Genomic DNA, 12,586 nt, shown 5'->3' on the forward strand with positions numbered 1-12,586 from the left:
GCTTTAGCAAACTCCTGTGCCGTATATCAAGAGCTCTGTTTATATGACTGTAAGAAAAAGTTGCAGTGTCACTGAAGCAGGTCTGCAGTTTCTTTCAGACCTTTCAGAGCTGTGTTTTTTAAGTTGTGGGTGACTTAATTTCTACACTGAACTGTTGAAGGATCACAGAAAAGACTTGATTAGATGAGAATTAGCATTTCTCTTAGAGTGAAGCTCTGCTGTAAGCCACTGGGTGTTGCCAGAGGACAGCATTAGAAAAACATTCAAAGTGTCTGCCATGAGGAAATGTAGCGAGACACTTCTGCTAGGTTTGTTATCCTGTTCTGATGCTGTCCATCTTTGTCCATCTACTATGATCACATTCTGATGGAAAATGCTCTTCTTCACGTGTCTCTTAGCCTTCCTGATATCTTAAAGGTTCCCTATGGAGTATTTGACTTTTAGAATCACTTCATGTTATCACACTGACTCACCAAGAGGTGGCGGTAATTTGACAAATACAAAACAATTTAACAACAAAGCAGAGAAGAAGACTGCTAGGAAGTAAACATGGATGTAAACAAAGCAGGATTCAGTTCAAGAAAAATCTGCTTTTGAAAGGAAATCCAGTCAGTATGCTAGCTAGACTTAAGGAAATACACAGTGTGTTTTGCTAAGTAACACCAAATGGAGACTTACTTAAGTTTTGGTTGCTTACAAGATAATTCCTGGATCAAAGGTGGCGTCAAGAATTTCCATAAAACAAACAAAAGTTATGTTAACTTAAGAAAATGCACATGCCACATGTAAGGCTAATTAAGCTTTGATTATTATAAACACTGGATTATTTATATCCATGTTCACTTGCTTGCACATTCTTCCTCCTCTCTGCCTTTGTTTGCATATCGTTGCACTAACAGCTCAAAAAGACAATCAGCAATATCGCATAAAAGCAGCAACAGATGTTTATTTCGCCTGTTTTCAAGCGTGGGCTCAGAACAAACCGGGACCCACTCTTCAAAACATTATTCCATGGCATTGCTTTAAATTAAATGACCAGATCTGTCTTTTTATCTGTGGTATAAACATACAATATAACTGCAAACTGTATTGAAAGCATAAGACAGAGCAGAACCCATATGTGGCAGATTTTAATTTATATTCATTTATTTGCTGCACTATTTTAGATGTTGGCTCTGTTTTTTTGTACGCTCAGAGAATGACAAAGGCAAAGCACAGAGGGTTGTCCTGCACATATTTGAAACATACTGAAATATAAATCCACACAGTATTAAATAAGTTCTATGAGAAATTACATAAGCCAGTGAAGGAGGAAGCAAACAAACACATCATCTTCAACACTGAAAATTAAAAAGATAGACTAAAACAACAAAATTTGACAGATTGATATGAGTGTACTGCTCTCTTGCCCAAGTGATGTGTGGACATGAATAATGTACAGCCAACATCCTCAAACACAACTGTTGTTGCTACTGTTTTGGTCCATGGGTGGTATTTTACAAGCTGTGTTCCCGCATTCTTCAAAACACCTCCGCCCTTCACCCTCTTCCCTCACATAGCGCCTCCACCTCCTCATCTTCACCTACAGCTGCTGTCAGAGGTCGAAGCCAGCCTCACAGAGGTCCTTGAGTTTCTCCACAGCACTCTTACCAGAATACATACTCAAAAAACATCTAAAGCTGAGTGCCTGTTGATTGAAGGTTTGTATCTGTCTCCTTGAAGGCATCTCAGACTAGCTGGGATGGTAAACACGAGTGTGCCTTATAGGATTTTTGGATTTAAAAGATTAAGACTCTCGCTGCAATTTGGAGCTGCAAATATACAAAACTGCCTTTTGCAGTTATTTTATTAATTATGTGCTTTACTAATAATCATAAACTAGCATCATATGAGTGGTCTTAATAGGACCAGATGATTTTTCTTTGGGCAGAGAAACTCAGGGTCTCTGGGAGCAGAGGGATATAAGGTGAGTTCTCAGAGTCTGTTTCAGTCTGATGAGTGACCCCGACCCAGACCGGGAACTGGCTGAAAGGCGTGTGAATCCTGCCGAATCCTGTTTACGGGTAGGACTCAGATCTGGCTGAGAGGCAGGAACTTCTGATAGTAGCTCTTGGTTACATCGATCATCAGGTCCTGCGTGCACTCTGGGAGCTCTCCTGAAAACAGACCTGAGAGAGAGAATAGATAAACACAGATAAAGACATGAGAGATGACCAGGGGGGTATTCCAGAAAGCGGGTTTTGTGAAAACTCTGAGTTTGTTAACCCTGAGATGAGAGAAACTCTGAGTTTTCAGTTCCAGAAAGAGAGATAACTTAAACTCTGGGTCTGTTACCGCGGTAACTGACTCTGTGAACATAACCTGCTCACTGGCAGGTTCACCTGAAGAAACCCTGAGTCTGACGGAGCTGTCTGACAGCGGCTGTCCTTTCCTTCAGTCCGATCATGTTGAAGCAGAAATAATTCACACAGTTTTACACCAGGAGGAGAATTTAGATTAATTTAGATGAGCTCTCGCTCCCTGACGAGGACTGGACCGAACAGTAGACCGCTCCTCATCAGTCCGTCATTTATATTCTCCGGCCGCACAGCGAATATCAGGCTACACGTCATCGCTGACGTGCTCTCAGATCTGAACCATCCTCTGCGTTTTTTTTTTGTTTTTTTGTTTTTTTAATCACTTCGCAGGTTAATCAATCACCTTCAGCAGCAAGAAGGAGGAGGAGCCACCGTGAGACTGTTTTTATAGGTAGGCTATTTCATTTTCAGCCGATTTAAATGAAATAAAATAGCCTAAAATAAAACACTAAACAACATTCAACCACTTCCCCAAAGGCTAATATGAAAGAAACTGATGTTAAATTCCAAATGAAAAGAAGACCGCATCTAAAACTCTGTCAGTGATTTTACGGCCGCAGCCGTGTTGCTTTTTTTTTTTTTTTTTTCCCAGAAAATGTCTGCTTCCTGTTTTCTCCCCTGTTGCCATGGTGAATCACAGTATCGGAGCTCCATTGATGATGGCTTTTTACTAGTCGTCAGGCACGAGCTCAACTCAGAGTTAACATACTCAGAGTCGACTTACCTGACTCAGATCAGCTGTTCTGGAACTGAAAACTCAGAGTTTCACTTCACAGGGTAAGTCAACTCAGAGTTCATGGATAGACTCAGAGTTTGTTGAACCTCCTTTCTGGAATACCCCCCAGGAAGTTAGAAGAGAGAGTTGAAAGAGGTGTGTGTTTGTGTGTTGTAGCTGACCTGGGCATCCAGAGAAGACGGTAAAAGGCGGCACCACGGTCTCTGGGGGGAGCACGGTGTTGTCTAGGATCTTGCAGCAGTCCTTCAGCACACAGCGACGACCCTGCACACAAACACAAGACAAAGACAAGTTAACAAACATGTGATACTGAGTCAGACGCTTTTACTGACTCCAAGTGTTTTCCTATTATGAGTATTACACAATGAAAAACAATGGCTGGTGAACAAAACAGCAGTTTTTTAAAAAAGTTGTTAACATCTAAAAAAACCTGAATAAATTTGTTGGAATAGCACCTATCGAATCACATCTGTACTTTTCATTATCAATTAATCTGAGATTGTTTAATTGTGTCGTCTATATAATGAAAAAAAAAAAAAATGAAAAAAAATGGGAATCACAATTTCCCAGAGCCAAAATACTCAAATTGAAGCAAATGTTTGACATATTCACTTGCAAAATAGCTGAAACAATTAATCGATTATTATATTAATAGTAGAAGATTTATTTCCTTTGGATTGACCAGCGACCAGTCATTGCAGCTCTAACCTGTTACAACAATCAGTGAGGAACATGCATGTGTAGCACAAAATACCAAAATGTTGCATGATGATACTATCAACATAATACACTCAGAAGAATATGAGAAAAATTTAAAGCAATAGCATTTGGGGCAATTCATCACTGAATGCACGTTTCCAGGGATAATACATTGATAGAGCTAAGTACATATCTACTATATTTTTATTTCAATTGTTAATATTAATGGCATTCATATTTTTAACATCTGCTTGCTTCAGAAGCTGTTCATGTTTTTGTTTCTTCTACTACTTTAAAAATGCAAAGCCTTGCCAAAACATCAGCTAACAAAATAAGGTCAAAGCTGCATATTCACCGCTGTATATTCTTCTTTTTAAAAAGAAATTGTTACATTATCTGTTGTTTATGGTCAAGTGTTGCCCTCTCAACGATGTATCCTTTCAGGTTTGAGTGGACTCTGGTAGCCTCTAATACTACTTTGATATTCTAAACAACAATCAATTTATTGTTTTCAACTGGAAATAATCTATTTTAATAAACCTAAAAAAAACTAAAATCAAGACATATGATTTTGTCTTACTATCAGACATCTCTGTTTAAATAACCATTTTAAATTCTGCTTTTTCAATTGTGCAACCTAGTAAGGCAATGGTTATTAAATGTAATGTGTCGTGGTAAGACTGCTCAACTGCAATAAAATGTTTAAATATGTCATTAAATGTGTTTCATTTCACATTTGGTCCCAGCTTTATGTCTTTGCTCAAATCAGCCTGTGAGCAGTTTGCTGCTTTGTTAAATTCATCTGATCATGACTACCATGTGACTGTTTGACCGTAGGCAAGAGAGACAGAGCCTCCTTTTATATCCTCTCTCACTGGGACAGAGATTTAGCTCTTTCGGCATAGTTTCCTGCTTCTGTTGATCAGCTTGGTTGTGTGTGTGTGCGTGTGTGTGAGTGATCCCACTCACTATGACACAATTCTTGCCAATGTGGACATAGGAACCAATCTGTGCTGCGTTGACCACACAGTCCTCCTCGATGAAGACATGATCTCCGATGTGCAGCGGGAAAAAGGCCACTCTGGACGGAGAGATGGAGGGTGGGAGGAGAAAAAGATAAAGTTCAGCTGTTTGTTTAATGGGCATGCAGCAACCAGAAATTAAGGATGGGGGGAGTAATCTCTAATTATTGACAAGAATCAACCAGGTGGTAAGAATATGTGCCGTACAGTCCTCTTCTGTACTGTGGCTTTGCTAGTTTAGGCCTCTCTGTGAGGATTTGTTGCTTTTCTTTGTCGTATTTAATAGATAAATGAATGTCTTTGAGTTTTGGGATGTTGTTTGGACAAATCAGTACAATTAAATTCATTGTTTTTTTTCTCTGGGACATTGTGGTGAGCAGTTCTCACTGTATTCTCACATTTTATTGACAATATATCTGCCATAAGAGAAGGATGTTTTACCCTTTGCTGAACTTTTTGAAAGGTGGTCTAATGACGCTCCTGCTCTTCACCACACAGTGTCTGCCCACCCTGACATTAGCCAGGTCGCCTCTGATAATGCAGTCATTCATGACTATAGTCTGGAGGACAGAACAAACACACACATACAAGTTAAATATATATCACAGCCAAATATTATTAACAACATAACTGCTCTGAAACACAGCTGTAAAGTTCACTGTCAGGCAGGTGTATTTTTGTTCTTTCCATACTTTGCCATTGAGGACGATGTTTTGACTCCCACACAGCACTGACTGTCTGCTCACTTTGTTGCCAGAAGCCTGAAATAAGACGACAGAAATTATGAATCAATAACTGTATTGAAGTGTGTTCTTGTCTTCATTGTTTATCTGAACTGAGCACAAACAATGATCCAGTTAGCCTATCCGACGCCCAACGCCCCGCTCGGCTACTGTTAGCCAAATAGCAAGCGACTAGCTAGCTAACAACGGCTTAAAATCCAACACATTACCGTCTCAATGTACTCCGCTTTGTTGTACAGTATTTCAGACAACTCCATGGCTGTGAATTCGGTAAAATATGTCAGACAGTGAGGATAATTCAGTAATAATAGCTAACGCATCTATCTGTTTTTGCTCTCTGCTCTGCTGTCAGCTCGCTCAGCTTCGCTTCTTCTGCCGACTCTGATGAATGGACTTTCAGACTGTAGGAGTTGAGTGCCAAATCATCGATGGTTTTCCTTTAACCGAAGAAATGAAACAGTCCACTGAAATATCTTATATTTGAGTTGTATTGTACAAAAGTTATGAATGTATATAAACTATTGAATTATTCTGTTCCTTCAGGTCATTTGTCTGGGCAATGATAAAACTACTCATTCCTGATATTAGTCTGCAATTGATTGCTTTCCCCTGAGGTGAATCCTCGCTCCTTAGCGCTTTTGTATTTTACATTTTATCTAAGTAAATATTTATATATTTAGAGCATTATGTATTTTCAATCGAATTTTTGATCAATTACATTGTATCAAGCACAAATAAAATAAAATACACAAAATAAAGACACAGCTTGTGTTGTGCGCATGCGTACACCGGAGCCCTTGACCCCGTTTCTTCTTCGCCTTGCACGCTGGGAGCCGACAGTCAGTTTTCTCCGTCATGGCGGCTCGTGTCCTGCAGCAGTGCGTCCGCTCGCTCGCCCGACCCTCGCTGAGGCTTTCGTCTGTCAACCTGGCAGTCAGAGCCGCTGCCGCCCCGGCAGCAGCCATCCACCGACCTCTCTCCTTCGCCGCCGACAGCCGGAGGACGCGGTGGCTCGGGCAGAGCCGGGTGAGTCTCCTGTAACATTGAAGAGTCGTGGCCTGCTGTGACCTACCGACGCCTTTCAAAACTGTCAGGCTAACCTAGCCGGCTAAAAGTTCAGGATGGCATGCTATCATTTTATTTTACTCCGAGTGCAAATCTGTTAGAGCGATATCTTGCCTGACATCCATGAAACCTTGTAACGTCACATTTTTGATTGCACAACGGCCATGTTTTGCTTGTTAGCTAACGTTAGCTAGCTAGTTAGCAAAGTTGGTGAGTTCATGGACTCACGTATGTTGTTGCTTCTCTCTCACCTGCAATATAGAGCCATATGCTGCCTAAACCTAATCTAAGCGCCTCCTAACACTGTAACCTAGCTAAATCTAGCTAGGAGCGGCTTGCAGTGCTTTGACAGCCCCGCATGGTTTTTTTGAATTGTAAAACATTGCTGCAGCTAGACGTATTTGTTAATTATCTATGATGTTTTCAGTTTATTGCTGTGTGGGGATGTGGGGACCAGCATATTCAGTGTTACCATAATGGCATGTCATTCATAATAAAGATGATGTAATGTTACAACAGATTCTACGTCATGAAAGCCATGTGTTACTACCTAAGTAGTCAGAAGGATGTCAAGATAAATGTATTTATATATAGCACTTTAATTAATTGGAGAGAGAAAAACACCAGAAAATTAAAACACGTATAAACCCAAAGAGAGTGATGAACTATACATCCACCCTGTAAAGTACTAAAAAGCACCATCACTGTATCTGGATCTTATATTTTGGTCCAGTTAGAAGACCACTCCCTGATATAATGAGAGGTCAGAAGTATATTGGGAAGCCAGACAAGATGACGTGCTTTTAAAGACCAGAAGTAGAGTCTTAAAGTTTGTTTTGTGTTGTACTTTTAGCTAACAAAGTAATCTAAATACTGGATTAATGTGTTCAGCTTAGTCTGTACATGTGAGGAGCTGAAGCCTTCCTCCTGTTTGTCTGCATATACCAGAAAAGACAGCATTACAGACTATACTGGTTAAGATGAGTTAATGAATAAAACAATGAAAGAAAAGTGCAAAATACCATGAAAAATCCAGATCCTGTGCATTTCATAATTATCCCGTGTGCTGGCAATTCATTGGGAATTGATGTCTTGCTTTGGTAATTATTTGTCCATCCTGTATGCTTGCGATCATCCTCTTCCGAGAAGTCCTCAGACAGTGTGATACTACTGTGGCTGAAATGCACTCTTGAGCTACAGCCTGTTAATAGTTTGTGCTCATAACCTTTGACCCATGGATGGGAAGTGAGCATAAGTAGCATTCCCACCTCTTTGTCCTCTGTGTATTTCCTTGACCCCTGCTCCTGACCCTCTCGTCTTCATCTTCTCCAGGTCCCCTCAGTGGGAGTGTTGTGCCGACAGTACGGTGACCTGCCCCCCCTCACCCTAGAGACCATCAAAGACCGCGTCATGTATGTCCTCAAGCTCTACGACAAGATCAACCCTGAGAAGGTGAGACCGAGCGCCGACTGGCTAAGAAGTTATCAGTGAAAGATGGATATTAGGGCTGCACAGTTGTGGAAAAACAATTTTGCAATTTTTTAGTTTATTTGCAAAATACATGTACTTTCACCAGATCCCTTGAATAGTGAGTCGCCATGGTTACAACCTCCGAGTGGCACATTTGGTTAATATTTATCAAGTGCTGCAATCTTAATGTTCAGCTTAAAAGCTGTGAAAATCCAAAAAACACATCTGAATTGTGACCATTGCGCATGTCAATGCTGAAACTATATATTGTGCAGCCCTAATGGAAATGTCGTGTCTCTTACTTAAAAGGTTACATGTGATTTATGTTTTGGTTTCAAATAGAAAGAAAATCCTTTCAATCTGAAATCTTGAATTTGGTTTATTCTTTATATCAGGTTTATTAATGATCATATTTATTTATTTGTTTACCGGAGAGGACCTGAAAAATAAAAGTCAGAATCAGTTATTTTGTCTGTTATTCTGCAACAGACTTTGTTGAACCTGCATCCTGTCAGAGACCATGTTAAGAGGCTGATAAAGTAAAAGCTTGCTTAATTCTGTGGTGAATGGAAATAATCCAGCTAATGAGAAGTAACAATATGTGTTGAGTGAGTGTTAGTCAGTATATGTTTGGAATATGCATGATAAATATTCAGTTCATGATTGTGAAAAATGACATTTCTTAAGTCCCCGTTTACTCTTTGCTCCACAGCTGCAGACATCCTCCCACTTCATGAAAGACCTGGGCCTGGACAGCTTGGACCAGGTGGAGATCATCATGGCCATGGAGGATGAGTTTGGTGAGTGTGTGTCTCAGCATGTGTGTGTTGCTGCTACACTGACATGGGTACACAGAATTACACATGATGCCACAGAAGAAATGTTACTGTTGGATAGGAGTGATGGCCAAACAGCTTGGAGCACTTCTTGTAGTAGAATGGACTTTATGTAGGGAGAAAATGCATTTTGAAATAGTGCACTTGTAGACTTATGTCAGTTTATTCACTTGGTGAGTGCTTTACAAGTTAAAATGTATTACACTGTAACTCTGATTAAAGCCAGCACTCAACTTCTGGCTTCATGAGGTGAGGTCTGTGTGAACAAAGAAATGCTGGACCCAAAGAAAAGCTGCGTTTAAAAGAAATTAGCCATGCTATAATGACAGTTCGTGGCACAGTTATGCTGTTTGCAGCTCCCTGTTTCAGTTTTCTTAAAGTGAGCATCTCTCTTACTAATTCTACACATTTGGTAGAGTTTGCACTCATTTGTTGGTAACTGCTGTTTGGGTGTTCTCTTTTTTATCACTGCAAACTGAATATCTGTAGGTTTTAGACCGTTGCTTGGTTGATAGACGTCTTATGATTTCAACAAGGACTCCGGGAGAATGTGATGGGCATTTTCCCTATTTATTTTATAGACAAAAAAATACGATTGAGAAAATATGTAGATCAATTGATAATGAAAAAAATAAGTTAGTTGCATCCATTGTGTTACTTTTTTTTAATCCACAAAGGTACACTTAGTCCTTAAATTTAACTGAAAAATTACAAATCACCAAATTTGGAGATATCTGGTGCTCGTAGGACGAGGAACACTGATGGCTGCAGTCTTTGACAGAAAATGTTGTTTCTCCTGCAGGCTTTGAGATCCCTGACGCAGAAGCCGAGAAGTTGATGAGTCCTGAGGAGATTGTACAGTATATTGCAGACAAGAAGGACGTTTATGAATAATTGTTCCATAGCTCGTTACAGAGGCAAGTCTCGGTCAGCTATGTTTTCTTTCTCTCTCTCTGCCTCATCATTATTTCACACACACATACATTCTCTTTTAGTTGCTGTCTAACCACTCAGTTTTCCATATTTTCTTCCAGAGAGTGACCCCACCGTGACCCCACAGGAAGTACTCGTGAATCAGAAAAAACATTTTCCACTTCCTCCCATCAGCTCTTGTGTCCACTACGGCGTTGTTGGCTGCCGTGTCTTGTGTTTGACTGTATTTAAATGAACATGTGCTTTGGGAGCTTGGAGATTAAACAAAATATAAAACAAGGTTATATCACTGTTTATTTTTTTTCCAGCTCCACCCTGTGGTTCCAATGTATAATTTCTCAAGAATAGATCAATAAAGACACATGCTGTAAAGGTCTGTGTGTCTGCTTTGATATCCATTCTCAGAGGACAGAATGACAAAATCACAATGTTGTAAGACGAGATAGTAACATCATTTAAAGTGCAAGAGTAAGAAATCATTTCCACAGAGGAGATTCAGTGTCAAACTCGGACAGCAGATTTACAGGTACTTTTTCCATCTTAATTTCAGAGACAAATATTGTATCTTTTTTTTAATACTATTTTCATCCCACAAGGGGAAATTCTTTTTATTTTATCACTCACATTACAGAGGAGAATGAGTGAAAGGGCTGCCACATGCAACAGCGCCCAACGAGCAGTGTTAGGGGTTGGTGCCTTGCTCAAGGGCACCTTGGTAATGCCCACGATGTGAACCAGTAATCTCCATTACTAGTCCACATCATACTTTTTTGGTCCGAGGGGGGACTTGAACCAGCCACCTTTGAGTCCCTAAGCCAAGTCCCTACAGACTGAGCTATTGCCGCCCAAATATATGCAACAGCTGTAGATTTGTTACTTTTCAGATTAGTTTAAGAAGCATGCGATAAGCTTCTCAAAGTCATAAATTAAACCAGTGATTCTCAACCTTTTGGCAGCTCTACCAAAGACACTTTTACCCTCTAAACTTACCAAATGGTTGCCTGTTAAATAATTGTTTGAAGCCTAAAGTCTAAAATTATCCAACATTTAAAAAAAAGTCTAAAGAATGACTTAATATTTGTGCAGCAGAAGCTTTTCCTACCACATTGATCATCTCACGACCCTCCAGACTCGTTTTTGGAATCTTTGGAGGGCCTTGACTGAACAGAACTGCTCAACTACACATCCAAAAAAATACAACAGTAAAATGTATCCAATTAAGACATCACTATCAACAATTTAATCATGTAATGTATGTCTGTCACTGGGGCCCTTTTCTGCAGAAGCCAAGCTTTTAATTCTTCTGTTTGAAAGTTTAACTTTCACTTATGATAGACTATTTTTCTTACAATAATGCATTGATACTCATATGCAAGTAGATATGAATGCTTATTCCACTACTGGCTCAACCATATGTTCCTTTACATGCCTTATAACTTCATTATTAATCTCTTACTTGGTCTCATGTGAAACTGTATATGTAGGAATGTTACTTTAAAAATTTCAAATTAACTAAAATTAGCAGCAGAATGTAAAGAATTAACAGTTTGACATTATAACAAAGACGTCTATGTACTTTGCTGCAGATATATCTACTTAAGTTAGCGTGCTAACCAGCTAGCACCAGCCCTTCCTATCGAGTACCACGTTGTACCTCAAGATATGATAGTCCAATAGAGTGGCTCAGGCCTCCAGTGGTGGGCACTGACTGATAGGACTGCTAGCTGCATGGCTAACTGAGCTGACAAGCTAATGTCAGCTACAGTTAGCGGTACTCTGGTGATATGCTATCCTCTATTTCTATTGGAGTATGAATTTTACAGGTGGCCAATTCTTACATATTGCACCTTTAATATAACTAAAAAACTTTAAAAAATAGACAAAACTTCATTTTAAGATATTGAGCTTAAAATGTACCTCAAGAGTGAATTCTTGTGATTTTAAATATCTAAAGTGATGAATTTTCCTTCCCCCTCCCCAAACTTAAAACTAAAACATGAAAGATTATCTGGCAGAGAAAAATAATGTGAGGAAAATGCCCAGAAACACATTTCTTAAATAGAAATTTAAGGATTTAAATGGTCTCACAGATTTAAAATTCCTTTCTTTTAAGAAAATAAAACAAGAAAGAGACATGGAGAAATAAAGACTCTAGGAGTCACTGAGTCATTGTTAGTCTTTTATTGAGGGTTGTACCCAAGTTTTACAGCTTTGTATGACGGCTGCAGGAGCCAGAGGGTTACAAACAGTAATCAGTATACGAGTACAGCCAACAGAAGACCTACTACCTACTACTCTACACCTTAGTACAGATTCTCTTAAGAGCACTAAAATCCAGAAAAATAAGAGAAAAAAAAATACAGAACAAACCAAGCAACAAAGGAAGGAGAATAAAAAGATTAAATGAAACCAAACAAATAGACAGCATCAGAGGAGACATTCATTATTAGAGCACACTGGAGTTGGTTTTCTATACCTTGTAATATCAGGCGACTTCGTTTTTGTCAATTTTTATACCCATACAAATAAAGATTGTCCTTCAAAAAGTGCAGTTTCCCCCAAAGTTTAAGATAAAATCCTTTGATGACCCGAGGAAGACATTTGAAAATAAAAAGGTACTTCCTGTTTTGTTTGTGAGAGAGGAAGACTTCCTCTCCTTGATTATAGACATGTACGCTTATATTCTCATATATATATATAATATATTATATATAGTTTCAACAGT

At 39.3% G+C, this 12,586-nt stretch overlaps 2 protein-coding genes across 2 annotated transcripts; one reads left to right on the forward strand and one right to left on the reverse strand.

The window, feature by feature from the left end:
* Positions 1 to 1,115: 1,115 nt before the first annotated feature.
* dctn5 (dynactin 5) lies at positions 1,116 to 5,935 on the reverse strand. Its single transcript, XM_084371590.1, has 6 exons — positions 5,767 to 5,935; positions 5,507 to 5,575; positions 5,256 to 5,374; positions 4,762 to 4,873; positions 3,255 to 3,357; positions 1,116 to 2,168 (listed from the first exon to the last, which is right to left on the reverse strand). Exons 1-6 carry the CDS (start codon positions 5,812 to 5,814, stop codon positions 2,071 to 2,073), a joined length of 549 nt encoding a protein of 182 aa, XP_084227716.1. The 5' UTR covers positions 5,815 to 5,935; the 3' UTR covers positions 1,116 to 2,070.
* A 435-nt stretch (positions 5,936 to 6,370) lies between these two features.
* On the forward strand, positions 6,371 to 10,237 carry ndufab1b (NADH:ubiquinone oxidoreductase subunit AB1b). Its single transcript, XM_084371058.1, has 5 exons — positions 6,371 to 6,583; positions 7,955 to 8,074; positions 8,805 to 8,892; positions 9,731 to 9,855; positions 9,963 to 10,237. Exons 1-4 carry the CDS (start codon positions 6,413 to 6,415, stop codon positions 9,820 to 9,822), a joined length of 471 nt encoding a protein of 156 aa, XP_084227184.1. The 5' UTR covers positions 6,371 to 6,412; the 3' UTR covers positions 9,823 to 9,855; positions 9,963 to 10,237.
* Positions 10,238 to 12,586: the final 2,349 nt, after the last annotated feature.

This window comes from Pagrus pagrus (genome assembly GCF_965226575.1).
Source record: "Pagrus pagrus genome assembly, chromosome: 13".
Taxonomy (NCBI): domain Eukaryota; kingdom Metazoa; phylum Chordata; class Actinopteri; order Spariformes; family Sparidae; genus Pagrus; species Pagrus pagrus.

Coding starts and splice junctions, on each gene's coding strand:
- dctn5 (XM_084371590.1), bottom strand. CDS start 5,814: ATGGAGTTGTCTGAAATACTGTACAACAAAGCGGAGTACATTGAGACG. Junction 5,375..5,506: donor ACATCGTCCTCAATGGCAAA/GTATGGAAAGAA, acceptor TCTGTCCTCCAG/ACTATAGTCATGAATGACTG. Junction 2,169..3,254: donor CGTCTTCTCTGGATGCCCAG/GTCAGCTACAAC, acceptor TCTCTCTCTCAG/GTCTGTTTTCAGGAGAGCTC.
- ndufab1b (XM_084371058.1), top strand. CDS start 6,413: ATGGCGGCTCGTGTCCTGCAGCAGTGCGTCCGCTCGCTCGCCCGACCC. Junction 6,584..7,954: donor GGTGGCTCGGGCAGAGCCGG/GTGAGTCTCCTG, acceptor CATCTTCTCCAG/GTCCCCTCAGTGGGAGTGTT. Junction 8,893..9,730: donor GGCCATGGAGGATGAGTTTG/GTGAGTGTGTGT, acceptor TTTCTCCTGCAG/GCTTTGAGATCCCTGACGCA.